The sequence below is a fragment of the Glycine max genome, chromosome 1 (assembly GCF_000004515.6).
Source record: "Glycine max cultivar Williams 82 chromosome 1, Glycine_max_v4.0, whole genome shotgun sequence".
Lineage (NCBI taxonomy): Eukaryota > Viridiplantae > Streptophyta > Magnoliopsida > Fabales > Fabaceae > Glycine > Glycine max.
Genome location: NC_016088.4, coordinates 273,423 through 300,636, shown reverse-complemented (window position 1 = coordinate 300,636; position 27,214 = coordinate 273,423). Strand labels below are relative to the sequence as shown.

The 27,214-nt window shown below is 36.5% G+C and overlaps 5 protein-coding genes across 9 annotated transcripts; 1 reads left to right on the top strand and 4 right to left on the bottom strand.

Moving 5' to 3' along the window:
* Window positions 1-230: 230 nt before the first annotated feature.
* On the top strand, window positions 231-6,186 carry LOC100817780 (auxin response factor 19). Of its 2 annotated transcripts, XR_005892553.1 has the most exons (12): window positions 231-591; window positions 665-820; window positions 909-993; window positions 1,208-1,298; window positions 1,398-1,562; window positions 1,662-1,784; window positions 2,084-2,159; window positions 2,313-2,451; window positions 2,667-4,546; window positions 4,667-4,857; window positions 5,009-5,141; window positions 5,450-5,591. XR_005892553.1 is itself a non-coding variant. In XM_003517126.4 (11 exons), exons 1-11 carry the CDS (start codon window positions 319-321, stop codon window positions 5,583-5,585), a joined length of 3,315 nt encoding a protein of 1,104 aa, XP_003517174.1. In that variant the 5' UTR covers window positions 231-318; the 3' UTR covers window positions 5,586-6,186. The 2 variants fall into 2 exon arrangements, 1 of the variants encoding a protein (XP_003517174.1); XM_003517126.4 differs by lacking the exon at window positions 5,009-5,141 and having other exon boundaries at window positions 5,450-6,186.
* A 2,284-nt stretch (window positions 6,187-8,470) lies between these two features.
* On the bottom strand, window positions 8,471-10,922 carry LOC100788024 (uncharacterized). Its single transcript, NM_001253009.1, is given in 2 exon segments — window positions 8,471-8,844; window positions 10,596-10,922. Coding segments are annotated over 2 exon segments (432 nt in total). The 5' UTR covers window positions 10,880-10,922; the 3' UTR covers window positions 8,471-8,696.
* Window positions 10,923-11,540: 618 nt separating this feature from the next.
* Window positions 11,541-15,952, bottom strand: LOC100785729 (U-box domain-containing protein 52). Its single transcript, XM_006572854.3, has 8 exons — window positions 15,483-15,952; window positions 15,167-15,249; window positions 14,913-15,034; window positions 14,481-14,749; window positions 14,316-14,388; window positions 13,260-13,967; window positions 12,018-12,912; window positions 11,541-11,909 (listed from the first exon to the last, which is right to left on the bottom strand). The coding sequence occupies exons 1-8, from the start codon at window positions 15,655-15,657 to the stop codon at window positions 11,838-11,840; spliced, it is 2,397 nt and encodes a 798-aa protein (XP_006572917.1). The 5' UTR covers window positions 15,658-15,952; the 3' UTR covers window positions 11,541-11,837.
* A 2,179-nt stretch (window positions 15,953-18,131) lies between these two features.
* LOC100785189 (pollen receptor-like kinase 2) lies at window positions 18,132-21,136 on the bottom strand. 2 transcript variants are annotated; one of them, XM_014763532.3, is made up of 3 exons: window positions 20,304-21,136; window positions 19,405-20,004; window positions 18,132-19,106 (listed from the first exon to the last, which is right to left on the bottom strand). In XM_014763532.3, exons 1-3 carry the CDS (start codon window positions 20,947-20,949, stop codon window positions 18,499-18,501), a joined length of 1,854 nt encoding a protein of 617 aa, XP_014619018.1. In that variant the 5' UTR covers window positions 20,950-21,136; the 3' UTR covers window positions 18,132-18,498. The 2 variants fall into 2 exon arrangements, with proteins under 2 accessions (XP_014619018.1, XP_014619033.1); XM_014763547.3 differs by having other exon boundaries at window positions 20,487-21,136.
* Window positions 21,137-22,679: 1,543 nt separating this feature from the next.
* On the bottom strand, window positions 22,680-27,090 carry LOC100810680 (protein APEM9). Of its 3 annotated transcripts, XM_041018153.1 has the most exons (6): window positions 26,886-27,090; window positions 26,588-26,815; window positions 26,216-26,498; window positions 24,782-25,007; window positions 24,664-24,687; window positions 22,947-23,084 (listed from the first exon to the last, which is right to left on the bottom strand). In XM_041018153.1, the coding sequence occupies exons 1-5, from the start codon at window positions 26,942-26,944 to the stop codon at window positions 24,668-24,670; spliced, it is 816 nt and encodes a 271-aa protein (XP_040874087.1). In that variant the 5' UTR covers window positions 26,945-27,090; the 3' UTR covers window positions 22,947-23,084; window positions 24,664-24,667. The 3 variants fall into 3 exon arrangements, with proteins under 3 accessions (XP_014619000.1, XP_003516996.1, XP_040874087.1); XM_014763514.2 differs by having other exon boundaries at window positions 22,680-23,084; window positions 24,664-25,007; window positions 26,584-26,815; window positions 26,886-27,040; XM_003516948.4 differs by having other exon boundaries at window positions 22,680-23,084; window positions 24,664-25,007; window positions 26,886-27,026.
* Window positions 27,091-27,214: the final 124 nt, after the last annotated feature.

Genomic DNA, 27,214 nt, shown 5'->3' with positions numbered 1-27,214 from the left:
ATTTTATTAGATTTAGTCATTAAAAATATTAGTTAGTGTAGTCTTTTGTTAATTTCCAAAAATCAATTTTACCCACTTTTATTTCATCACTAAATTAAACGGGCCTGTTTCTAATTTTTTATTAAATAATAGTTTTAGTTTAATATATAGAAAATATTAAACAAAAAAACTTTTTAAGAGTAAATGATTTTTAATTTGATAACTTTTTATGTTTAAATAAGACTGGTGGAAGAATAAAAGAAAGGAGGTGAGAATGATGGTGTAAACGGTGAGAGCGTGGCGTCTGGTCCATAACTGGGGAGGTAAACTGATTGCAGTATGAAGAAGAAGAGCAGCATAAAGGCGGAGCTGTGGCACGCTTGTGCGGGGCCTTTGGTTAAGCTTCCTCCCTCCGGCACGCACGTCATCTACTTCCCTCAAGGTCACAGCGAACAAGTCTCTGCTTCTCTCAACAGAGATGTCCACTCTCAAATCCCCAACTATCCCAATCTCCCCTCCAAGCTACTCTGTCTCCTCCACACTCTCACTTTGCATGCTGATCCCCAAACTGATCAAGTCTACGCTCAGATTACTCTTCAACCCCTCCCTTCTGTACGCTTTCTAACCATCCATTCCTTCTCTTCCACTTTCCCATTCTCTCTGTTGTTTATCACATTCATTTCAGTTTGACAAGGATGCTCTCTTGAGATCTGATCTCGCTCTCGAATCCACCAAGCCACCACCTGACTTCTTCTGCAAACAACTCACCGCCAGTGATACTAGCACTCACGGTGGTTTCTCCGTCCCTCGCCGTGCCGCCGAGAAGATTTTCCCTCCTCTTGTATCTCCATTCCCCCCGTTTCCCTTTTCTAACCACTTCACTCATTCTTCACTCTTTCATCTAATTCTTTTAATCCCCGCTTCTGTAGGATTATTCTATGCAACCTCCTGCTCAAGAACTCGTCGCCAGGGATTTGCACGACACCGTTTGGAAATTCCGCCACATATACCGTGGTACGTTTCAGACTCCAAAGGAAATGTAAGGTTGATCTAGTAGTGAAGGGTGAAGGAAAGGGGGAAGATGTCGCGGTTTTGAATCCTTCCCTAACAAACAATACTAACAACTAATATTTGTCCATCCAAAATAAAAACGTTTCAGACTCCAAACAAATCAATAACTTTTTTTGAATAAAATCTCATGATGCTCCTTCTCTCTCTCTCTCTCTAGGACAACCAAAACGGCATTTGCTTACCACTGGATGGAGTCTGTTTGTTAGTGGAAAGAGGCTTTTTGCCGGAGACTCTGTTTTGTTCATTAGGTATATTCATTCATTCATGCTTTTACGCTTTCTACAACTTTTCAAATATCACCTTCCTCCTCATTTTTAATTTTTAATGTTTCTGTCTGTGTCTGCCAGAGATGAAAAGCAGCAGCTTCTTTTGGGTATCAGACGAGCTAACAGGCAACCCACCAACATATCGTCATCAGTGTTATCAAGTGATAGTATGCACATTGGAATTCTTGCTGCAGCGGCTCATGCAGCTGCAAATAATAGCCCCTTCACCGTCTTTTACAATCCTAGGTTCACTATTGCTTCCAATAAGATTGCAAACGCATAGATCAGCTGTTTTGTCAAATGTGTCTTTCATGTTCTCAATCTATGCCTTTCTTTTGTTCGCAGGGCTAGTCCCTCAGAATTTGTTATTCCTTTAGCCAAGTACTACAAGTCAGTGTACAGCCACCAGCCATCACTTGGCATGCGTTTCCGAATGATGTTTGAAACTGAAGACTCAGGAACAAGAAGGTGCCTCACTTTTAAGTCCATGTATATGATGTATGCGTTGTAAAAGTATGGATGAGGGGGTTGAAATTAATGCCTTCATGAAGTAAACTTGGGTGGTTGAGTGTCATATTTGGAAGATGTAGTTAGTTTGTCTTGTAATTTAGTTGGTGCTTGTATAAGTATTCATTTCTCAATCCAGTTTCATTAAAATTGGCATTTTATGTAGCATTCCTGGAATAGGGGATGCTTGGCTGGAAATAGATATTATATATACTGGTTGACAATGAAAATTATATTTAATCATTTCAATCCTGCTGCAGGCATATGGGTACTGTTACAGGTATCAGTGATCTGGATCCTGTGCAATGGAAAAACTCTCAATGGCGTAATTTGCAGGTACCATTACTCACATCCTTTAGCATTTCATGTATGTAATTCCCCACCCCCTGTCTATCAGTAATTGAATCCAGGAGATTTATATTTTCAAATATGTCTGTTTATTTAATATGGACAAGCAATGGTTGTTAAGTTTTACATATCATTGGTCAGGTTGGTTGGGATGAGTCAACCGCTGGGGAAAAGCGTAGCAGGGTCTCAATCTGGGAAATTGAACCAGTGACTGCTCCATTTTTCATCTGTCCACCTCCATTCTTTAGATCCAAGAGACCAAGACAACCTGGAATGCCTGGTAAACAATTCTACTATATACATTTTAGATGCAAAGAGGAAATATATTTGTTTTTTCAAAACCACCTCTTCTAGATTCTTCATTCTTGAGCTTCTCACTTGTTTCCTGGTGGTGCTTTCACTTTATTAAATTTCTTAATGGAGGAAAATTTAAATTTAGTTTAGTGATTGGAAATATGTAGTTTATTTTGGCTCATTTTTTCTTTACTTTGGCAGATGATGAATTGTCTGATTTTGATAACATTTTCAAGCAGACAATGCCTTGGCCTGGTGATGATATGTGCGTGAAGGATCCCCAAGGTCTCCCTGGCTTGAACTTAGCTCAATGGATGAACATGCAGCAAAATCCTGCACTGGCTAGCTCATTGCAGCCAAATTATGCACCTTCCTTATCGGGTTCTATTTTGCAAAATATTCCTGGACCTGATATTTCTCACCAGCTGGGATTTTCTGCTCCACAAATTTCTCAGTCAAACAATGTAGCCTTAAATACTCAGAGGCTTCTTCAGACCGCTCCACAACTGGATCACCTTCAGAAGCTACCATCTACTTCTAGCACATTGGGAACAGTCCTGCCGCCGCAGCAACAGTTGGGTGATATCACTCAACAATCGAGGCAGAACTTGGCAAATCAAACAATCCCTCAGGGTCAAGTTCAGGCCCAACTCGTGCATCCCCAGAACATTGTCCAAACCAACAATATTCTTCAACAGCAGCAACCATCCAGTCAAAACCATCAACTACATAGAAGCCTCTCTCAGAACCCATCACAGCAGCAGCAGCAGACAATTATTGGTCAGAATCAACACCAAAATTTGATACAGTCTCCTATGCCTGATCATGTTCAACAATTACAGATGTCTGACGATCAGATTCAGCTGCAGTTGTTACAGAAGCTTCAACAACAAAAACAAACACTCTTGGCCCAACAAACTGCATTGCAGCATTCTACTCAACTTACTCAAATCCAGGATCGGCAAAGACAGCTTTTAGACAAAACGCATAACTTGTCTAGAGCACTAACACCTGGTCAAGTACGGGAAATTCCTCCTATTTTTCAGAATTCACTCCCCAAGGCTAATTCTATCTCAAATCCGATTACAAAGGCCAATTGCCAGAGCAATATTCAATTCTATCAGCAGCCCAAGCTTCAACAGCAGCAACCTGGCTTGCTTTCTGAAATGCCTGGCCATACGGCACTTCACCCTACCACTACAACCAACCAACTTTCTGCTGCTGGCAGTAGTATACTGACTGGAGCAGGTGGTGCAGGTGGTGCAGGGCAGTCTGTAATTACTGATGAAGTTCTATCTTGCTCCACCTCACCTTCTGCAAATAACTGTACCAATGCACTTCCACAATTGATAAATTCACGATTCCAGAGAAGCACACTGGTAGGCGATGACATGGCCCAGTCTGCTGCCACAATCTTGAGTTCAAGTGCCTTAGAAACCACGTCATCAAATGCAAACATGTTGAAAGATTTACAGCCAAAGTCTGAAGTTAAGCCATCTCTGAATATTTCCAAAATTCAGAATCAAGGGCATTTTGCTCCTCAGACATACTTGAATGGTAATGCTGCCCATACAGATTGTTTGGACACATCATCTTCTACAACTTCAGTTTGCCTTTCTCAGAGTGACGCTCATATGCATCAGAATAACAATCCATTATCTTACAATCCACAGTCTTTGTTGTTTAGAGACAATAATCAAGATGGGGAAGTTCAGGCAGATGCTAGGAGCAATATTCCTTATGCCAATAACATTGATAGCCAAATGGGAATGCCACTGAATCCAGATTCACTCTCAACCAAAGGCACATTGAGGTTGGGGAAGGATTTGTCTAATAATTTCTCTTCAGAAGGCATGCTTGGTAATTATGAAATTAACAGAGATGCCCAGCAGGAACCTTCGTCTTCAATGGTTTCACAGACATTTGGTGTACCTGATATGGCCTTCAATTCAATTGATTCCACAATAGATGATAGTAACTTCTTGAATAGTGGTCCATGGGCTCCACCACCAGCACCACCACTGCCACCTCTGCCACCTCTGCCACCAGCACAGTTTCAGCGGATGAGGACATATACCAAGGTTTATTGATGTTATTGTTATTTCAATAATAAATCTGTCTTGATGGTAGATGTAAGCTGTTTCATGGGTGTGTGTGCTTTTCTTTTATTCTAAATTAGCTTTTTTCTTTTGGCCCTTTAGGTATATAAACGTGGAGCTGTGGGAAGATCCATAGACATAACACGGTATTCAGGTTATGAGGAGCTTAAACAGGATCTAGCTCGTAGGTTTGGCATAGAGGGACAGCTGGAGGATCGGCAAAGGATAGGTTGGAAACTTGTCTATGTGGATCATGAGAGTGATGTTCTACTATTGGGAGATGACCCTTGGGAGTAAGTCTGACCATTCCCTTTTCTCATTGGCTTTTTCCTTTTGCATGCGCATATTTTTAGCTGGCAAGAAATAGGATGTTCCATAGTTCAATAGTCTTTTTGTTGACCCTTGTAGCCTACCAACCAGAGTTTTTTTTTTTTTTTTTTCCAGAGTTGATGCATTCTCCTCCTTAGGATAAGATAACAAATAATGTCCCATTGTTCAAGTTGGTAGGCTTGAAGCGTCCCACAACTCACCTACCTATCAACTTGTGCTACCAATTTCACCATGAGTGTCATGACAGGTCATAGGGATATGAATGTCTAGCTATTTGCCTTTACTACTTATTCATGTATTTTTTAAGGCATTATTATCTTGGACATTAAGAGGAAAGGCATATAATCATAGCATTTATTATGGTGGAAAATATCAAACCCCAAAAGCATTGGAATATGCATCTTGTATTAGGAGTGATTCCTGAATGCCAATAAATATATAGGAACAAATATATAATGGTTGGGATTTATGTTTAAACTTAGACAAATTCGTAAAACATTGAATTTTTCTGATTAATTGTTTTGATATTTGAATTGTTTGTGATGGGTATTTCAGGGAGTTTGTGAACTGTGTTCGCTGTATTAAAATACTTTCTCCTCAAGAAGTGCAACAGATGAGCTTGGACGGAGATTTTGGCAATGGTGGCCTTCCAAATCAAGCCTGTAGCAGCTCTGACGGTGGGGATACTTAAAATGGAGTTCAGTAATACACTAACTATTCTTCCGTATTGTTAACTCAGATTATTTCTGGGAGATGCATTATTGTCCTAGTTCCGAAAGGCGGTTATTATGCCACTGGGGACTTGAAAGCGATCTTTTGCAGTTTGAAAGGAGAATTTTTGTCTCTGTTCTGGACGTGCTAATTTTAAGAGCCAAATGAAGGTGGAGAAGCGAGCTGCTCCTAGTGCTACAAATTCAATTAAGTTACTATAAACTGGTACTGAATCGAATGTTTGGAGCACCCGGACAAAACTAGACGTGTTTCAAGCCATAGATTTGTTGTTGTTGTAATGTTGAAAAGAATTGTTCTTGGCATGGTCAGAAATATTTAATTCTATGTATTGTAGAAAGAAAGGTTTAATATTGAGCGGTGATTTTGAATGTATAAAGTCATAGGCAGCTAGATTTTGCGGAAGCTTTCACGATCTTCCATCCTTGGAGGCACCTTAGTAATTTTTAGCCTAGAGGACTGTGAAGTAGAGAAACTTCAAATGTTGTAAGGTCATGTAGACACTGTTGCATTGTTTGCTTGAAGCATAAGTACTAAAAATGGTGGAGAATTAATTGACTGTACAGGAGATCGATTACTAGTATTTGACACATGAATCTAATGTTCATCATCGACTCTTATTCTAATTCAGTAATTGTTACGAAGAACAATGGTATTAGACATAACACTACAACAGTGCTATAGTGAGAACAAAGTGCAATTTGAATTTCAGTTAGAGGTTGTAGTTTATAAATTTATAGGAAACATTAATTCGGAGTGGGCACTTTTTATTTTGTTGCGTGCATATGAAGAAAACAAAATTAGTGAACGTAGAGTGTGGGAGGTGCAAAACTGGAACTGTAACCAAATGGGGGGTGGGGGGGGGGGGGGGGGGGATGTTTGAAAAGCGGATTTTGAGTTTGTTTGTGGGGAGCAGGGGAATTTCCCATTGGCAGATCACAATGCAGCACAAACATAGACATGCCGGTGGGGCTCTGAGTGCAACCTGTGGAGGTGACAAAATTTGGCTCACTCGTGAATTCAATTGGGTGAACCATCAACAAGGGTGCATTTGGCTGACATATTCTATAAGGATTGCGTCGCATGGCAATGACAATGGCATCAATTATTGTATCAGAGGAGGGAAGACTTGTATTGTGAGGTGAGGCTGTCTAGTGAGATAGATTGGTTTCCCTTATCCTTCTCTATTTCAGCTTTTCAGGATGCCAGATTCCACATTTGCTTGTATAAATAAGTAAGCTATCATGAATAGTCTGCCTGGTAAAATATAAGTTCCGAAGCAACTTGCTTTACCTGTTCCTTTATTACTTTATGTAAGATATAAGTCCCTCGTAACTAAACTCTCGGAAATTTATTCACAAGGATCTAAAATAGAGTGTCAAAGTGCCGCTGTAAAATTTATATAACATGTTTAGACATGGATAGGCTCTTATAAGTGGTGTATCAGTATAACCCTAAAGATGCGTCTATGATGTGAAATTGAATTTTTTTTTATAGGCCTTTTATGTGAGAAGGAATGGTAAGCAGATTGAGACCATTATAGTGTTGTGTGTTGTTGGAGGAGATTCCTTGTTTGGGGGAAACTCAGTGTAAGTAGTCTATGTCTTGTACTGCAAATCTGACCTAAAAATTATATTATTTCAGTACAATTTATATAATTTCTGTGAGCTCATTTCTTGAGTCCAACAGTTAGAATTCTACTTTGACAAAGTACTCAACTTTTACTGCCTTGATTATGTTTTTCAGTTTTTGATTTATTAGTGTATGATACTATTCTTTCTGATTCACTGGACTCTATCCTTTGCCTAGTTCTTATTATTTTGGTCATACTGCAACAATACTATGGTGATTAAGTTAAGAGTAATCTGCCAGATTATGTGAATTGACACACATGTGTTTCTCAGGCAACATTAGGTATGGCACACGTCTTGCAAGAGAACCTGATGAGTTAGTAAAGTTGCTACAGCCATTTTTGTTGAATTGCAAGTTCTTTTTACGTTGTCTGTACGACTCTATACTGCTTGTTTTTATGTTTTATTAGTTATTACAATAGTATAGTGTACATTTTTTTGTTAAGCTTTTTCTATTTCATTTACTTTGGGCTAGCTAAGTGTGAGGCAGCTGATGCATATGGCAATGATAGAGTTTATTTGGAAAAGTATATTCAGAACCCAAGGCACAATGAGTTCCAGGTTTAAAGTTGACACAGGCTTCTGGTTTAGGTAAATATACACTATTAAATTCCTTAATTTTAGGGACTGATAAAACTAAATACAGCAACCATATAATCTGTTTCCTTAAATTTAATTTCTATTTAGAAAAATGAGGACAACAAGAACGTAATTCTTAATTACTCTGTCAAGGATGGATGCTCTGATGCTTTGTCAAGAAACTATCTGTCTATCTCCCCCAAAAGTTCAAGCTTGACTTGACCCATGCTCGGTGTTCCCTTCTAGTTTGAGTTACTAGATAATAGAGTTTAAGACTTTAAGGTGAGTCGTTAGGGTATCATAATCCTCATTAGCAAAATAAGAGACCAAGAGACATTCAAAAGAAGAGCTTAAAGAAACGAGGGTTGGACTATGGCAAGGAGTTTGTCGTAATTCAAGTAATTGACTTTTTTTTTTTCTTTCTAATTTAAGTTATTCGTGGCTTTACCGTTAATTCTATGCTTATGGTTTTATATGGAGTTGCTAATTACGCTTGACTTATTAAACATTTATAATGTAAGTTTGTACTTAAATTTGCATATGGAATTTCTTTGTTATCTTGTGGACAGCATAGAAGATAACGTACAACAGAAGAAATCTAAAAATCTGCACGAGAATATGAACTTGGTTGCAATTTATATATATTGCGTGAAGAAAGGAAATCTATGTATGTTTTATAGTTCCATTCATTAGAGATCAAACAATCTACTTCACTACACTTGCTTCGATTTTCGTCGCAACTCTCCCCTGTGGCGAGCTAGGTAGTACCAAATTAAGTCATGGGGATAAACATCTTTATTGAGATTGATGGCGCTAGCTAATTCTTTCATCCTTTAATAATAAAATGACAGGATTGTGTAGGTTCATGCTGCAGCAAGAATAGAAGATGTGAGTGTGACAGGATTGTGCTCTACAACACGAGATCTGCACTTGACTACGTCTTGGTGATCATCGTTGCTAATGCTAATGTGTGTCTCACGGCATTCTGCACTACAAAACGCTTTCTCGCCTCTGTATACATAATTCATAAGTCAATACTATCTGGGGTTTTATGAATACTAATAGAATTAGTTAGATTTCATGACTACCAATGATTACTTTTCAAAAGATAAATTTTCAATCAATGAGCTTACCTGGTTTTTGATAACTCAATAAAGACATCACTTTTATGAGAAAATGAATGTAATCATTAGGGATAAAAAGAAAATTTAACAATAAATTAATCGTATGTTTTTTATAATCAGGATCAAGGAAAGATTATTTTTTGATTTTTATATATATGATGGGAGGTAGTATTGATTAATTAAGGGAATATGAATATGAATATATATGCGACAGAGTGTTCCAAAAGGGCAGATGCAGATGCAGATGAGTTCACCACCAGACACCAGCCAGTTGGTATTATTCCATTGTCAAATTGTGAGAACCACATGTTACATGTAAGGGAGGGGAGGGGACCATACTATATATCTCAGTAACCTTGGATCACACGCAAGCCTACTGTAACATCAAGTTTGGAGAAATTTATGGCCCAGCTACAGCAGTGCATTCACGTTTCATCCAAGATAAATAACCAATTTCCTCTCCCATTTTTAATTTTTCTAAGTTTGTTGGGTGAGAATTAAGATACTTATTAATTAAAATTCATCATGAGTACTTATAATTTTATTCAACCCATATAAAATTCTTAAAATGTTTTTCTTATCATTATGAGTATTTTATATTTAGTAATTGTAAAAAATAGTTAAAAATAACTATTAATTTATCAATTTCTGAATTACAAATAAAATATCCGCATTTTAGTTTTTGTGGTTTTCATAGTTTTTATTTAGCGTAATTAATTTTTTACCCATTTAGTCTGACTGGTGTGGTTTTGGTTCCCCATTTTTTCTTCTTCTAATTATTAAATCCTTCTATTTTAAAATTAATTAAATTTGGTCTCCTTCTTGATTTCAATTTTTTTTTACTTGAAATACCTTAAATTCTCATTTTCTACTCAAACTTATTGTAAAATGAATCTATTAATTTTAGAAAACCAATATCACATATATTCCAAACTAGAGGAATATATCAACATAATTAAGTCATTTAATCATTAATACGTTATTTTATTATTTATTATGTTATAAAATACGAGTGGATGTATTTAATCATTAATGATTAAAACACAATTTAACCATAAACAGACCATCAAAGAAGAAATGAAAGACTTTGTAATGTAGGTTAATTGGTCCAATTTTGAAAACATAATTGAAAACTGCTGCATCTAAAATTAGAATAGAAAGTCTAACAGAAGAAAAGGGTTCTTGAAATCATAGAATAGAAGTGTGCTTCTCTACAGGTAATTGCAAATGTGAACAGGGGAAAAAGAACTAGTGACAATGGATGAAAAACTTGGAATAAATATCATAAGTACATGATTAGCTTTTGAAGATCAGATGCATACCCAAACGGGAAGAAATATAGCAACAGGAAGTTAGGGAGATCTAGACAAATTGGTTATATATTAATAGTCCTTTAGCTTGCAACATGTAAAGGCAAATTCAAATAACTCCCACTGATTCTGATTCTACACACACCGCCACTAATTCTTGCTTTTACACTAACTCCCACTGAATAAAAATTCTAGGTTCCATTCAAATAAATAAGTGAGACATGACACAAGTTAACGAGAAAAAAAGTATAGATTCGGAAATATTAAGAAAAGCAGTAAAGCACCAAATATATATGTATGTCAATTGTCATGCGTTAGAAGTTAGAACCTGTAAATGAAGATGTCAACCCCATGAAGATGTTTGTCGCAAAGATTGCAGGAATTGAGAAAATGAGGGAAGCGGGTTCCAATATTGTTGAGAGGGGAAGCATAGAAAATGCCATAGTCATAGGTTGTGGTTCCACGAAAGTTAGCAGCAGCTTTAGCAGAGGAGACAACAACATCAGTGGAGTTCATGGCTGCTACTATGCCCAACCCAACTACCCCTCTCTCCAAAATCATCCTATTCCAATTCTTTGGTGGTTTTCTGGAATTAGAATTTGAATTCTCCATTAATTCTGACTGTCTTTTCTTTTAATTTCTTGTCTAGTCTCTCAAAAAGAAAGAATTATGTGGGGAGGGAGCATTTGGAATTGATGAAAGAGTTCCATAAGCAGTGAGAGGGAATATCTTGATAAAAATCTAACTAACTGACATGCACACCATTGCCACAATTTAGGAATTGTTTTATAGACTAAAACAGTCATAATACGTACCTATCAATTATAATAAATTTATATGTTTCCTATTTTTCTTTTAAGTATTGTATAAAACTGATGTATGGGCAGCATTTTACAAAATTGAATATATGATGATGGTACGTGCCCTTTTCGCAGCTCTACATATTTCAAAAAATATCAAACCTACCGACTAGCTAGGTGAAGCATGTTGACGAATGAATCGATTAAGACAGACGATATTTCTTGAACATTTGTGTTTTCTATGCCATTGTCTATCTTTCTATAAGTAGACAAAAAAAATATATTTGTGTATAAAAAAATACAATTATTTGTGACGAAACTAATGGGAAAAAGTTCTTGTTGCTGTCTCCCTCTGGCACACTCTATCGCTAGTTTGGTAGTAGAATGGTCGTCCAAAAGGGTCGTCGTTAATTAGAGAATATAGAATAAGACAATGAAGAGGAAAGGGATGAGGTTTAGAATTAAGTGCGAAACATATAGTATATGACTATCCGCTTAAATATATATATTGACAAAGACAAGGCTATAAGTGTGGAAGATTGTGATTGTTCTGCACATCAAATTGTGTTGGATTTAATGACAAAACTCATCATAGATTCCTATTGAAGTTGTGAAATACATTAAAGGATTACAATTATTCATCAAAGATGCATGTGGGCGATCGAGTGTTGTGGATGATATCCAAACCAACCAAAGTTTAATTGATACCCCTTCTGCCTCCCAAAGAAATTACTCGAAAGGAAAGGTAAAACAATAACTCTACACTTCCATCATATTCTCCCCAGCGATGATGTGCTTGAGCGGCTTTCATATCCAGAGAAGCCAGACACTTCACTCATGTCCTACAACACAGCATTGATCATTCATTCATTTGATGATTATCCAAGTTCAAAAGAAAAAGAAAAAGAAATTAATGAATGTGTGTATGCATGCATGCATGCATGACTCACTTGAGTTGAAGAAGAAAGTCCGGAAGAGTTACTATTTCTGGGAACATATCCTGCACCACCACCAGCACCACCACCAGCACCACCAGTACTTCTAAGTGCAAACATCATCATAGGTGACATGCATTGTTCAGCAAATGCCCTAAGCTTATTGAGCTCCGGCAACACAACTTTTCCTAGATCAGGTCGATCTTTTCTTCTCATCTCGGCGCATCCGAGGGAAAGCTTGGCGAAATGCAAGGTCTGTTCGAGTGGCCAGTCAGGAATGGCCGGGTCAAGCATCTCTGCAAAAGTGCCCTTCTCAATGGACCTTCCAACATGATGAGTCAAACCCATCGGAGGCTTGGCGGTCACCAATTGAAGAAGCATGATCCCGAGAGAGTATATGTCTGATTTGATTCCGAGCATGCCCGTTTGCTGGTACTCCGGGTCGATGTAGCAGAATGTTCCAGCTGTGGAAGTCATGCGATACTGAGTCACAGTGTCTGCAACCGAAGGAGGGACAAGCCTGGCCAAGCCCACGTCACTGATCTTGCTCACGTAGTTGCGGTCAAGGAGGATGTTCCCGGGTTTCAAGTCGCGGTGGACCAGTGGCTCCGGTTTAGTCTGATGAAGGAAAAGGAGACCTGTGGCTATCTCTGCAGCGATTTGGAACCTCAGCTGCCATGGGAGAGGTGGCCGTGATTTTCCTCTTGGGAACAGACAGTCGTCCAAGCTTCCATTGGCCATGTACTCGTACACCAGACACCCATACTCTGGACACGCACCCAGCAGAAGAACCATGTTTGGATGCCTTATGCAACTCAGCACTTCCACCTCCTGCTGGAACTGCTCTCTCCCTTGTGCTGCATCTGGCTTTAACACCTTTATTGCAACCTGGGTGCAATCTAGTTCGCACCTGCACATGAGATATTATAAGGTTGATCTAGTCATAATGGTCGAAAGGAAGGAGAGGGGAGAGATCGTGGCCTCACACGTTTGAACTTTGCCAATAAAAACTAACAATTACTCTCTCAATTCCAAAACATACATGTTTTATAAATCCAAGACTAAATTCACAACTTTTCTAACTATATCTTTGTTTACAAGTATTAGTACATTCGATATTTTTTGTTATCCAAGATAGACAACAATAGTTACCCACTCATCAATAAAAATGTCTACTTAATATCCAAATATTTATGTTTAATGACAATTCTGACAACATGATTAAATAAGAGTATCTGACAACAATAGTTCACATACCTGTATACTGGCCCATACCCTCCTTCCCCGATCTTGAGAGACTCCGAGAACATGTTTGTTGCCTCTTCTATTTCCTCAATGGTGTATCTTCTGTACCTCGCAGTGTGTCCAAAACTACTCAAGGTCTTCTCCTCAGGCTTCTTCCTCTCCATCTGCAGACTCATTCTCTTCTGTGCTTCCAATGCTGCAATCTTTTGAAGTGCTTCTTCTCTTATCTTTTCCTGCTCCATCTCCATCAGTGCCATGGATGATGATGATGTTACAGCTTCACCCGGGGACGACGACATTGATGAGTCTTCCAATTTCTTCTGTTCTTCCACTTTCCAACGTTGAAGCTCCATTGCCTTCTGCTTTGCGGTCATGGCTTCCTTGCAGACAGAGCTGTACATTTCCATTGTCTGCTTCAGTTCCAGCTTCAGCCTCCTCATCTCGAATTCCACGTCGTCGGTGCAATCGGATAACCTCGATTGCGAGGAGAAGGAGTGGTCATCGATGCCCTGCGATTGTGAAGAGTAGGAAGAAGCGAAGCTGTTCCTACCATCGTAATCTGAGAACCTACCCAGGGCAATTCCACTCGCACTGTCCTGATCCTCGTACAATGTTGGGAACATTCGTTCAACACTTGGCCTTCCGCTGCTCACGAATGATATATCAGAATCCTGAAATTTTGAAGGCTCGTATGTTTTCCCAGCCCTTGTGAACGGTGATCTGCATGCGTCACCAATACTTAGTTTAGTTATCAACTAATATAAGAAAAATGTTACATAAACACCTATTGTATTATTTAACACCTAGAGGAAGGAAAAGATGAGTATAATAAGATTTATGATATGATATAAAAAAAGAAAAAGAAATGAAAGGTGTTGGAAGAGTGTTTAAAATGATAAGATGTTTGTGTATTATTACTAAATTTATAATCATATGCATGAAAGTATTTAATTAATGAGAAATGTTACAATGAATATCCATGATATAGAGAAAATGAAAGATATTGGTGGGTGTTTAAAATAATGAAATTATTGTGTATCATTACTCTTAATTAATTTTGTAACTTACATGATATCATCTTCATCCATCATGGGGTGGTGTGCCCCATGACTCCCGAATGCTGTTGGCCTCTCTGATGTAGCTGTACATATGTATATGTATCAGAATAAATGGCATATATAATAATTGAAATCAAACAGATTATAAATTAAGTAGTTGACATGCATAACATACGTCGTGGTGGGTAGTTGCGGGGTGGCTGAGAATCTGAAAATCTTTCAGGACTTCGCATTATCTGCGGGTGTGGTTGTTGTTGTGGCTGCAATTGATTACGGGGTGTGGTGGCAGCGGCGGCGGCAGCGGCAATGGCAGCTTTGTTAGGAGCCAATGGAGCAGTAGCAGATCTCACACTTGAGATTTTTCCTTTAGAAATTATATAAACTGTGCAGAATTGTGGCGCCCCTTTGGACACAGTGCTTGGGACATCAGTTGTCCTAAATCTTCTGTCATAAATATTGCATCAACATGGAATTATATTATATCATCAACACGTACGGAATATTTCATTCTTTTCTTATTCTGTTCTGTGGGGTAGTATTTTTTTTTTTAATTTCATCATGATTAAGAAAGAGAAAATTGAAGAAAAAAGTTGATTCTTTTAATTACCTAACAAGGCCACCCCTTGACGGCGCCCCAAGTACAAGAAGCTCTATGGTATTCGTGGAAATGGTGTCTATTAATGCCTTAGATATATCCGTGTCCTCCAGCAGCACTTCTTTGCATTGTATCTGTTTCAAATAAACAAACAATTTCAATTAATTAGGATTTTGTTCATGAGTGCACTTCTCTCTCTCTCTCTCTCTCTATATATATATATATTTATATTAATTGTTGAATGATGAAAATGCATTAGTACTAACACTTTTTCTATTGCAGAAGACTCGAAATGATTCAAAAAGTTCCTTGGATTCGTTGTCGCCCACAGCTTCGCTCAAATGATCCGCTGCACCCATATAAGTCAGAAATATTGTGGGTTAGTTATATGGTATTTGTGTGTGTCAAAAGGATATTCAAGGCAAGAATATGCTAAATTTTACAAACATCGATCAAACTTGGTATATAAACTAGAATTTTGTAACATTATTATAGGCATTATATTGGTAAACATTATTACTCAAGCCTTTGAAAATAATTATTTTCATGGTTGAAGCAATAGATAGATGATTAATTACTTACACGATGGAACCGAAGATGGTCTTTGTCTAACATGGATTAGTAAGAGACATTGGTCTTTGGGAAGAAGATTGTCCACTGCCCATTTGGCAGCATGTTGGCTTGTCTTGTTATTCTCAATTGCCACAGCCACCACACGTCCTGCACCCAGCTTCTTCTCTGAATTCACCCTCGACATTTTTAATTTCTGCCCTGGATGCTATGCTGTGGCGGCCGTGTGGCTTAGCTTGATTGAATCCTGATACAAATTTTATACCATGATATGTTTTGGGGATTAGAAATTAACTAGGATATATTCTTAATTATTAGCCCTTCATCACATAATATAACCCCAATGTGAGTGGGAAATTCTGTTGCAGATTAGTTTGCACTTTGTTGTTAGGTTCCAAAATTAGTTATGTGTCTGGGAGAATTATCGCAGAAACCCTTCATTTTGGGAAGGGCTGGGTATCTTCTCCCACCTGATCCCAAAGCCAAATCACTTTAGGTCGTTATGTTATAGTTGTTAAAGGATATATACTTATGGTAAATTTCACCAAACAAACAAATTACTCTATATGATGAAGTTTGTAAATAGTTATTTCTTGTTATAGATAATGATTAAAATTACTCACATTGAGTGATATCAAGTAAAAGTTATATATAGATAAATAAAGTTAGGAATAAATTTACAAGTTACTATTACTTTCTCTTGGGGAAGCTATGTGAGAGGTTAATGGTTATAAATGAAGAATTACATGTTAAATTCATCAAGTTACAAGAAAAAAGAAAAAAAAAACTCCTAAAAGGAAATGGACCACGGTAGACCACATGTATAAATAGTCCACCTTACACTCTTGTCTATATATATATAGTGGTATTTATTTATATGTTTATCATTTTGTTTTAGGGGAAAAATTCTCTAATTTGAGCGAAAGTGAAAGATGTTTGGTTTATGTGAGAATTAAGGAATTGGATCATTTTCCTGATGGAAGATGATGTCGTTTGCCTATATATATATATATATAAAATAGTGTTGGCATATATGTTCAAAAATAGAAAATTATATTATCTAATTGAAGTTTTTGAGTAATTTAATTTTTTTTTGTTCTCTTTAAATTTTCAATAGAACTACGGTAAGGAGAGAGAAATTGATAGCGATAGAAAACTCATTCATAAACCTTTTGTTTTGAAACTAAGGTACCTTTATTAAAGGCTGAATAAGTATCTGCATGGTTCAATATTTTGTAGGGTTTAAATTTCATTTTTATTTATTTAAAGAAGATAAAAAATAACTATTTTTTATTTGAACTAATAGAATCACTACCAACCACACTATGTTGGTATGTAATAATTAATCATCATCTGTAACTGTTTTTTACACTCATTTAACAAAAAAATCTGTCCAAACCCATCTCCAATAGCCTTTTTTCTCATTCAATTTGTGCGAGTGTGGGTCGAATATCAGGCCTGAGCCCACCCCTTTTACAAACTTAAAAAACTTGTACAGGATGCAAGTTACTATACTACAAAGTATGAGTTTTTGACACTAAAGTTTCAAATCTTAATATTAATTTGAACTTCTTTTTTTAATCCGAGTATTCTTCATTCGTCTGATAGTAAAAAATTAATCTTACTGAGATCCATTAAAAAAAATTGATATTTGTTAATAGATGTTTTTTTATACGTACAAACTAAAGATCGAATTTCTGATCATATACTAAGAAATAAAACTATTTATTAATCATGTTTCACTATTTTGTATTAAGTTTAACTTAATTCGGCTAAAAAAAGTATTTACCAATACTGGACTAATATAATGTAAATGAGCACTTATTTATTATCATATTCAAGGCTGTAATATCCAAGTTGTTATATTAATTATTTATTAATTCTGAATTACTTTCTTTCATTTCATTTGGATTTTTTATGAAAATATTTATATTTATTTATCTGTTATTTAAATATTTCAAATAATATTAATTATTTTTTCAATTATTTATCAAAATAAAAAAGATAATATATAAAATATCAAAGAAATTTGCAAATTAATATAAACATTACATATAATAATTTTTGTTATGTTGATTAATTTTTCATTTTTAGCATTTTCTCCAAATTAACACGCTGTTAGTTTTTTTTTTCTTCCTTTTTTTTTCTAAATTTACTCTAAATGATGAGTACAAATGTTCAGTTTTATTGTTCTTAGATGTGATTCAATTATCGTTATTTGATATATATATATATATATATATATATATATATATATATATATATATATATATATATATATATATATATATATATATATATATATTAGGAATAATCCATTTAGCATATATAATTGAATAAATTACATGAACTCCTCCGGAGGTTTTAGTGTTTTACAAAATTACACATACCTCCTTCGTTTAATGAGGGGAGGCTAGGTTAGTGTAATTTAGGGGAATTTTGGTAGGAATTAAAAACGGAAGGAGTGTTTGCCTATTTTCGTCAAATCTATTTTTTTTTTGTATATATTATATATGATAATGACAATGCACTCCTTATGCAAAAAAAAAAAAAAAAGGCTCGCTAAAATTGATCAATTAAGCCTATTCTATTTTCCTTCCTAAATTAATGCACATGTTCTTTTCGATAAAAAATTCCAAAGTTAATATTGAACCCAGCTTCAAAACTCATGATCTTGGTATAAGTTGGAATTAGTGAAAATCAGGATATAGCTATTAAGTACTAAGCGAGACAGAGATATGGATGGCATTGGCAATGCAAAAATGCCAAGATATATTAATCAGCTAAAAAAAGGAGTTGATTCAACCTCAAAATCCATCTCATGACATGATTGGCCTTAGGTTGTTGTTGCCCTCAAAATTTCCATTGGTGGCACCTTACAGTACTGGGAAATTTCAGGTTAAAACATAGAAACCCAATAATGTAACGTGGACGAACCATGCATTTCCATTCATTCATGCCGTAGCATATTTCTTTGAGGGGAGAGAGAAACGAAATCCAAGTAAGAATGATTCTTGGCAAGCCTCATTCAATTAACCATCCATGGAGAAAGTGATGACTTCACCTCCTCCTCGTTGACCTCATGAATTCTTTCTACTGCTTCTTTTAAGTCCCATCTCTTGTCCACATCTCCTTCACAACAAGCCAATGCAATCTTCAAAAGCTTGACCATCTCCCCCTCACTGTTATTGGTTCCCTCCATGTCCTTATCAAACACCTCTCTAGTCCACTCTTGGGGGACAACCGAATGCACCCAATTTGCCAAACTCAACTCACTCCCTTTGCCTTGTAGAAGGTTAGCAGGGAACTTGCCAGTGAGAATCTCCAGAATGAGTATCCCAAGACTCCACACATCAGTCTTCTTTGTGATGCGCCCATGCTGCACATACTCTGGGGACTTGTAGATGACCATGATTTCAGGTGCAAGGTCCTGGTTTATCACTGGCCCCAACCCATAATCTGTCAGGATGGGCTCCAAAGATTCACTCAGAAGAACGTTGGAGGACTTTAGATGTCCATGTGCCGCAATTAGGCTTGGCATCTCCTTGTACAGATGTTCAAGTCCTTTTGCTATGCCTTTCACTATCTTCAACCGGCTTGCCCAATCCAGGCTTTCTTGTCCTAGAGCTTGGTATCCTGAAAGAAACCATACACATGCATCCCTAAGAGAGGGAAATTGAATTGAAAAGAGAGATTAGTATATAGAGAAAGTAGTAGTGTAAGGTGTATTTGGGTAAGCTTCTTAAGAAGCAAGTTTAAGAGAAGAAAATAACGAGATGAATTTTTTCATTAAGTTAAAAGGAGTTCTTCATTAGCTAATTTGTGAAGTTCTCCCATATGTCTACAAATTAGTTAATAGAGAAACTTATTTTATTTTCTTCTCTTAAAAATGCTTCTAGAGAAGTTTACCCAAACAATCTTTAAGCATAGGTACCGTGAAGGCGAACGGCCAAGCTTCCATTGTGAACAAAGTCAGTAACCAAGAGTTTCTCCACCTTTCTGTAGTAGTAGGCGACCAGAGGAAGCAGATTAGGATGATTCAACCTTCCAATCCGTCGCATGTGCTCATCAAACTCCTCCCTCCCTACATTGTTCATCTGCTTGAATCTCTTCACCACCATCTCTGGTCCGTCCAACAGAGCAACCTTGTAGGAAGAGCTGAAACAACCACTGCCCAACATCTTTGCTGAGGCTCTAAACAGTTCATTATAATCAAACTTCTCTCTGTCATCCCTCACAAACAATAGCCTCAAGCTTCTGCTTCTGTGGCTCGAGCTAGTAGGCGACCCCCGACTTCCTTCATCTGAAGACGAGGCTTCTTTCTGTTGGGATTGGAACATTATTGATGATGGATTCTCCGCAGACACTTCTGGCCCAGCTTGTTTTCTTCTTTGATGCAGGACTAACAATATTACTGCTCCAATCACTATCAGTGCTACAATAACAAGAACCGCTGCCGCAACAATACTCGCAGTTGATTTCTTTTTTGGGGAGGAGCATGCACTTAGCGGTGCTCCACATACCCCTTCATTGCCTGCATTCCAAACAAACAAACAATCTATCAAGCATAGACTCTCACATGGACTAATGTCTAAAATATAGGACATGGGAACACTGCATAGTTACACAAACAAATATATTCTAATTAAATGAAATATGAGTAACATATAACAAAATATCTAAATTGATGGTTTATTTATCTTTTTAAACGAACCTTTTATGTGCCGGTTGCTTGTAACAAACAATACCAAAAGCATGCATATTTTGTCCTTAATTAATATAAGGATAGGTAGGTGTGTTTAATTGTAATTAATGCAAATGGAAATTATCTACCAGAGAAAGAAGAAGGTGGCATGTTATGGAGGCTGGCTGGTATTTCTCCCTCCAATTGATTATTGGCTACGCTAAATGATTTGAATGCATGTTGAAAATTGGGAATGGGGCCAGTGAATTGGTTTCCCTCCAACCTCAACTCCATAAGCCTAGGCATGGATGCGAGGGAAGTTGGAATAGGACCTGTGAACTGGTTGTTTGAGAGATGAATCTTCTTCAACCACTGCATGCCCTGAAAAGCCTGAGCCGGAATCTCCCCGGAGAAATTGTTATTTGAAAGGAAAAGGGTCTTCAAACCCACAATCTTGTTGATATCAGGCCATTCAGTGTCGAAGTCGTTGTTCATGAGGCTTATGGTTCTGAGATATGGTAACTCCAGGAGGGATTGGACGTCAATGACACCTTTGAGCCTCATGTTCTCGAGCTTCAACCCCGACACGTGTCCCTTGTAACACTGAACGCGAGGCCAGTGGGATGAACCCGAACATGGAGGGATGGATGCATTCCATGAGGACAACAATGCATTGTTGTTTTCAAGGGAGTCTCTGAATTTGAGGAGAGATCCTGTGTCTGAAGCACTGGTTATCATAATCACAAATAATAATAATAATGTGAATGAAGTTATAAAAGAAGTGAGGAGTGCCATAGTACACGCAGAAGGAATGGTGCGACGTGCATGCGCGCCTTCCAGAAGTGCCTGCTGGTTTGGAATGATGATGGGTGTGAAGGAAGGCAATTAAGGGTTGGAGAAATCTTGGAATATGGCATTGAAAGGAGAAACGCAGCAACACACAGAGAGAGAGAGAGAGAGATTGGTTCTTGGTTGTTTTGTTTCGTTTAACTTTTACGAAAATAATAAGTGTCGTAAAAGGTTGACCAAGTCCTATATTTATTTGTTGCATGAGAATTTACCTCTGTGTGTGTCTTCTCCTTCTTTTTAGACCCCACTCCACTCTACCTCGTTAATCATTAATTAAGCCTTTTCTTTCTTTAAATTTTACTCTAAACAACGCCTTTTTTTTGTTCACACTAACAATTAAACCTTTGTCTGTTTCAAACTCTCAAAGTTAGCCTCAATAACTTAACTAACCCACCAAAGGATATTGCAGCTGAAATCTAGTTTTAATCATATATCATCATATCATATAACAATAACGTTAATTTCGTACAGTTTCATGTCATTCCAATTTTAGATAAGAAAAAAATATATGATGAATGACATTAATAATCAAATTACAAAACTGCACTTACCAGTTAATTATAAACGTTAATTGACCGTTAGTTAATTATTTATCATTTTCCATTTCTTATCCAAATTACGTCTGAGTTTTAGTTTGGTTTAACTCCAAATTTAAACCAAAATAAGAAAATTATAACCAAGGAAAGAATCAAAACAACTAAATAAAATGCATTCTCACATGCCTCACGCCCGCAAAACAAAAACAACATAATCCTCTTGGCTATTTTACTAGTGTGTTTGTGTCTGCGGAAAGTATATTTTTTCCATTCAACATGATTCTATCGCATTCCCAAACACAACGTACATTCACAGCAGCAACGTTATTTCTCCTCTTGATCTTGTATCGCCTCTTTACAGAAACGATGAAGAACGGATCTAAAACTTGACCATAGGGGGTTAAAATTATATAAGTCAAGATATTTTTTTTATAGAGGATTTATAGGTCAAGATATTAAAATAAAAGAATTTAGTTCAAACATTAAATTAGCATGCATTTATCAATAAGTATAAAGTTAATTTATATCATAATCTTTTTTCAAGAATTAAAAAATTATTTTGTACCATAGATGCTAAATATTTTTTTTCCACCTTGAATTGTTTAAAGTTGCATACTCATTTCTGTTACAATAAAATAATTTGCCTTTCATTAATATGAATTTATTTAATTTTTCTTTTAAAATAATTACCAATGCCATGTCTCTTGCCTTTAGAATAAAAAAAGTTATAAATTAGTTTACAAATCCTAAAATCAAAGTGAAAAATAATTTTATAATTATTTATAAAAAAATAAAAATAAACAAGCTCCCTCAAAATAGACAGGCCTTGAGTCATTTTACTGTTTACTTCTTTTATTTTCCGCTCTCTTTTTTTGCATCCGAATGGAGCCTTCCTGGGCAAGGAAAACTTGTCAAATTGATGGCTTTTCTCTGTTTGGAAAAAATATTCTGTTGTTGTAGTAATAACTAGTTAGCCACCACAGTAATCGCATTCTGCAGTGGATATGTCATCTCTGTTTTCTATGACAACATCTTAATCTCAAGCATTCCTAATCCTAGTATAGGAAAAGCATACATGGATCGATGTGTTGTGCACCTTCCACGTGACTTAAAAAGTATACAAATATTTTGGACAAATTATGCTAACACTTCCTGACATTTAATACAATTATACACAATACTTCATCTTTTTCTGATATAACATTATCCTCTCACACTTCATGGAATAGCTAGCATGAGAAATTACTTCACATTTGTGGAGGTGAAGGTAATGCTCATCACAAGGTGTTATTGATCAGCATAACGAAGTGCATGTTAAACAATATTGCCTATCTGAAACTACAAGGCTAGTCAACAGAAAGACACACTGAGGATCAGCTATGACAGGATCCTTGGTCAACAATTTCACCATGGCATCACTGACCTTGACGTGTTGCAGCAGACAGTGGTTGAACAGCTGCCAGAGGATTTACTTGGTAGGAAAACGCAAGCTGCCACAAATCTACCAAAGCCCTCTTTACGGCCATTGCCTGTCTTCTTACAATCCTAAACCATGAACGAATAGTCAGTCATTCAGAACCATGTAATCCCTCTGAAGAACGGGAACAGGGTTTAGTCACAGTTAACATTGAATAAATAAAATCTGGTCTCTTAACCATGAGACACAGCAGCATAAAGTGAAACAGGTTTTGCTCATGATAACAGACTCCTAATGAACTTAAATACTACTGCAATTTATTGGAAAATCTCAGCCTTAAGTGGGTAAAACAGGAAATTATAATGGACATTAAAATAAGAATTAAAACTAAAGTTGAATATATACTAAAAAAATTCACATGAAGGGCCATCCTTGAATTGAAATAAGGGGCCTTGAACATGATGAAATGACAATATTTTACCTTCAAGCCAGTGCCAAATAGGTCAATCCATTTGGAATAGCATGGTTTTTCAGGAAAGGTTACAAAATATCCTACAAATTCTGTAACTAATAATAACACCAGGAATCATAAGTGTTTGAAATCAAACAGCATAACAACAATTTTCCAGCTGCCTGTTCAGAATCTGGCAGTCCATCAGTCCTAGGTATAGAGGCTAAAACACTCCATTTCAAGTTTTAACCTTATTATATTCCCCTATTCCTATTGTACATACAAACTACACATAAGTTATTAGCATAAATTAAATAAGGATAATATCAATATAAGATGGTCCAATAACCCTCCACAGCAATTAAAATTAAATATTTCCATAGGTTTTCACAAAGCCCGTTAATCTCAACTTAGAAAACAACTCTCAAGGGAGACAAAAGATTGATGAATTGTGATAGAGCCCAACTAGCAAGGCAAAGTAGGAGGCCCAAGGTTTGGAATGTCTACTCTAGGAGGAAATAGGAATAAGAAGCAACAGATTTAGGAATATTTCATCTATTAAGGAAGTTGTTATCTTTACTTTGTAATTCTAAGTGTCTGATTATCTTGGATGTTTGTTACTGTGTTATCCTAAATTTTAGGAAGTTGTTCGGGGGAATACTTAAAAGGTATGGGGAGTCTGTTAGGGATCATTTTTTGGGTTTTATGAGGAAATTCTTTGGAGGTATCAGGATCCTTTCCTGTCTCTGCAGCACAACCAAAATCTGCAACATTCATCATATCCTCTCTCTTTATCAGTTACTGTGCAATGACTGATCAATGGTTGAGATCTTGCCCAATTTTAGCTGCAAACAACATTGGCTGGAGCAAATTTGATTTGTTGTTTGGAGCTATGGTCTCATAAAGGAGGATAGCAGATCACTCTGCCAGTAAATCCCTTTTATTTGAATAAAACGGCTCTTTCAGATCAGGAATCTATTAAATTGCTGGTGGAAATAAAGAAATACAGCTATACAAATCAGCATAATACAGATCCTAAATATATAGGTGATATTTTGCCCAAATTAGAGGTTCAATTTCCCTAAATAAGAGATAGTTTCCAACAAGAACAACAACCAGAAAGGAAAAAACAAAAATGATTAATTTAAACTAAAGATGATTTTGATATGCAATGGTGATTGTATCCTCAAAGTTGAGAGGATACAGAAAACAAATACTTGAGATACATTCTACTATGGAGCTATGAACTTGAGTACCTGTTTAAAGTAGCTTGCTTCTTTCTGAAAACATAATAGATGAACAATATTAAACAACCAAGCATGATCTTCCCACTAGTTATGACAAACTTAGTAGTGCCAATCTTCAAATTGATACCACGGAAGCACCAGAAACATGCTTCTATTCGTTCAGACAGTTTTGTAACAGCTTCTTTGGACCTATACTTTTCATTGCTTTTCAAGGCTTTTGGTAATCCTTCAGACACACTTTGTTCTTTCAAAGGATAAGCTTCATTGCTATTTGTGGGTGACTGCTGAAAGGAACTTTGAGACAAAATGGTACTTTTAGAAGAATGCATGGAGTGTAAACTTCTCAGAAGTCCCTACAAATACAATGGCATACAAATAATTAGCAAATGAATGTGGAAATCACACTGCCTAAGGACAAACAACCCAATACTTACAAAAAGACTAAAAAATATGTTGTACAGACTGCCTAAGGACCAGATAGAGTGGTAACTATGTTGTACAGACTAGTGAGTGTGCTATTGAATGGTAAACATATTTAGAGTGGTTAGACAACAAGGTCCACTATATAGACAACAACAAAAAAATATTCCTTAAACGCTAACATCTTTGTTTTACCAATGAAATAACAACAAGGTCACCTAGAGACCAAGTTTTACCAATGAAATAACCACTAAATAGACAACAACAAAAAATATAACAGTACAATTTTGTTTTAAAAAGGTCCACTTTGTAAATTTTCCACTAAATATTCCTTAGCTTTTATAATCTATAAATAAATTCCTCCTTTGCTGCTTATTAATGTTAATGAAAACCAAAATACTTATCATTATGAAAATTACATTTGACACAAATAGAATGGAATTTATCATAAAACAAGTAGAATCGTAAGAAAGACTGCTAACTCCAAATGCCAGCTTAAACTAAAAAATTTAACATATGGATAAACGCTAACATCTGATTCCATTTTCCACCAATATAGACTACAGAGAATGCAGTCAACTGCTTTATTTCAATGAAAACAACAGTTAAGAGAAAGGTAAACATGCACAACAGCACAAGTATGCAAGAGACATTGCTCACAGAAGATGAACTTGCAGAACTCTCAATAACGAGCTTTGGGAGGTAATAAGGTAGATAAGAAATCATTTCCAACACAAGTTAACAAAATCTAAGTAAAAGATCATACAGAAAGAAAAAAAAATGAACTACAGGGTCAGAATCAGTAATCATACCCAGAGTAGAATGCTTCAAAATTTAGACTTTACAAGCCCCCCAAAATCTCTTTGTCAGCGTTAAATCAATTCATGAACACATGCACAAACACAACACATATGTCGCGGTCAATTTTGAGGATGTACACAATGATAAGTTAAAGCTCTGACCATTGAATCACATCACCCAGACACATGCAGAGAAATTCAATTGATCCACTGTTGACACAGTCATGTCAACTGGTAGATTGTTCATTCCAATCAATCAAAACCACACCGTGACTTTGTTTCCCATTTCTAGTTCAAATGCCTAATTACATGAAAACTTCATCTGCGGAGAACATCCATACCTGTCGATTTTCCTCAGGCAATGAAGCATTCTCAACCCAGGAGATTGCAAGATCAACATCTTTTTGAACTGTTGCAAGAAGGGTGAGGGCATAGAGCTCAACAACTTGCAAATATTCATCAACTGGAAGAATGAAGCGGGGGCTTTGGTCTCTACTTGCAGCCTCGGTAATGACAGAAGAATATTGTGAATGTTCAAGAGACCATCCATTAAGGAAGTCGTGGAGAAATTGTTGAACGGAGGCAAGTGCAGATTCAGAACCTTGTGCTATTTGAAAACAAGCTCTGAAGCAAAAGAGAAATATAATAATGAAAAAGAGTGACTGAGCATCTAGTTGTTGAAGAAGGGAAGAAAAGCAAGGAAGCATACCGACCCAGTAAGAAGAACAAGAGTAGGAATAGCTTTGAGTGAAACAAAGTGTAGTTTGAGTTGATTAAGAATGTCTGGTGTCTTGGTGGGAAGTTGGTTGAATGCCTGAAGAAGCACCATAGCACTTGATTCCAACATATCTCTATCGATATCATGATGGCCATGACGCAAGCGTTCCAAAACAGAGGAAGCTAATTCTGCCGCTTCTTCGTACATAGAACAAACAAGGTAGCTGCAACGCAACACAACATCATGTATTAATATAATATCTGGCTTCGTGTGTGTGAAATTCCGTTGAGTACCTCTCTGAAGCCTCAATTTCTTTCCATATCGCAATCGCAGCAGCAGCGTCTGAGTCCATGGTCTCCGCCTCAGCCGGCGCTCATCAAAATCAGATGGATGGGATTTTAGAAGAAGAAAGAAGAGGGCAAAAACGACAAAAAGAAAAAATAACGGGAAAGAAGTGAAAAAAATAAAAAAAATAAAAACTCACAGAACTTCTCTAGCTAAATCATTATCCACATTTCAACTCTATAATATAACATTTTAAATCTATAAAAATACATATTTTTTATTTAACAATATAATATGATACTGAACAGAGAGGGAGCGAAACGCTGCGTGTTTGAAT

What these genes read in the sequence shown, in the direction of transcription:
- LOC100817780 (XM_003517126.4), top strand. Translation starts at nt 319, where the DNA reads ATGAAGAAGAAGAGCAGCATAAAGGCGGAGCTGTGGCACGCTTGTGCG. An exon ending in GGATGAGGACATATACCAAG is followed by an intron (nt 4,547 to 4,666) that starts GTTTATTGATGT and finishes TTGGCCCTTTAG; the next exon opens with GTATATAAACGTGGAGCTGT. An exon ending in TTGGGAGATGACCCTTGGGA is followed by an intron (nt 4,858 to 5,449) that starts GTAAGTCTGACC and finishes TGGGTATTTCAG; the next exon opens with GGAGTTTGTGAACTGTGTTC.
- LOC100785729 (XM_006572854.3), bottom strand. Translation starts at nt 15,657, where the DNA reads ATGTCGAGGGTGAATTCAGAGAAGAAGCTGGGTGCAGGACGTGTGGTG. An exon ending in TCAAGGGGTGGCCTTGTTAG is followed by an intron (nt 14,750 to 14,912) that starts GTAATTAAAAGA and finishes TATTTATGACAG; the next exon opens with AAGATTTAGGACAACTGATG. An exon ending in GACTTTCTTCTTCAACTCAA is followed by an intron (nt 11,910 to 12,017) that starts GTGAGTCATGCA and finishes GCTGTGTTGTAG; the next exon opens with GACATGAGTGAAGTGTCTGG.
- LOC100785189 (XM_014763532.3), bottom strand. Translation starts at nt 20,949, where the DNA reads ATGGCACTCCTCACTTCTTTTATAACTTCATTCACATTATTATTATTA. An exon ending in GCCACCTTCTTCTTTCTCTG is followed by an intron (nt 20,005 to 20,303) that starts GTAGATAATTTC and finishes TTTGGAATGCAG; the next exon opens with GCAATGAAGGGGTATGTGGA. An exon ending in CTTGGCCGTTCGCCTTCACG is followed by an intron (nt 19,107 to 19,404) that starts GTACCTATGCTT and finishes GGTTTCTTTCAG; the next exon opens with GATACCAAGCTCTAGGACAA.
- LOC100810680 (XM_003516948.4), bottom strand. Translation starts at nt 26,944, where the DNA reads ATGGACTCAGACGCTGCTGCTGCGATTGCGATATGGAAAGAAATTGAG. An exon ending in GAAATTGAGGCTTCAGAGAG is followed by an intron (nt 26,816 to 26,885) that starts GTACTCAACGGA and finishes GTTGCGTTGCAG; the next exon opens with CTACCTTGTTTGTTCTATGT. An exon ending in ACTCTTGTTCTTCTTACTGG is followed by an intron (nt 26,499 to 26,587) that starts GTCGGTATGCTT and finishes CTTTTGCTTCAG; the next exon opens with AGCTTGTTTTCAAATAGCAC.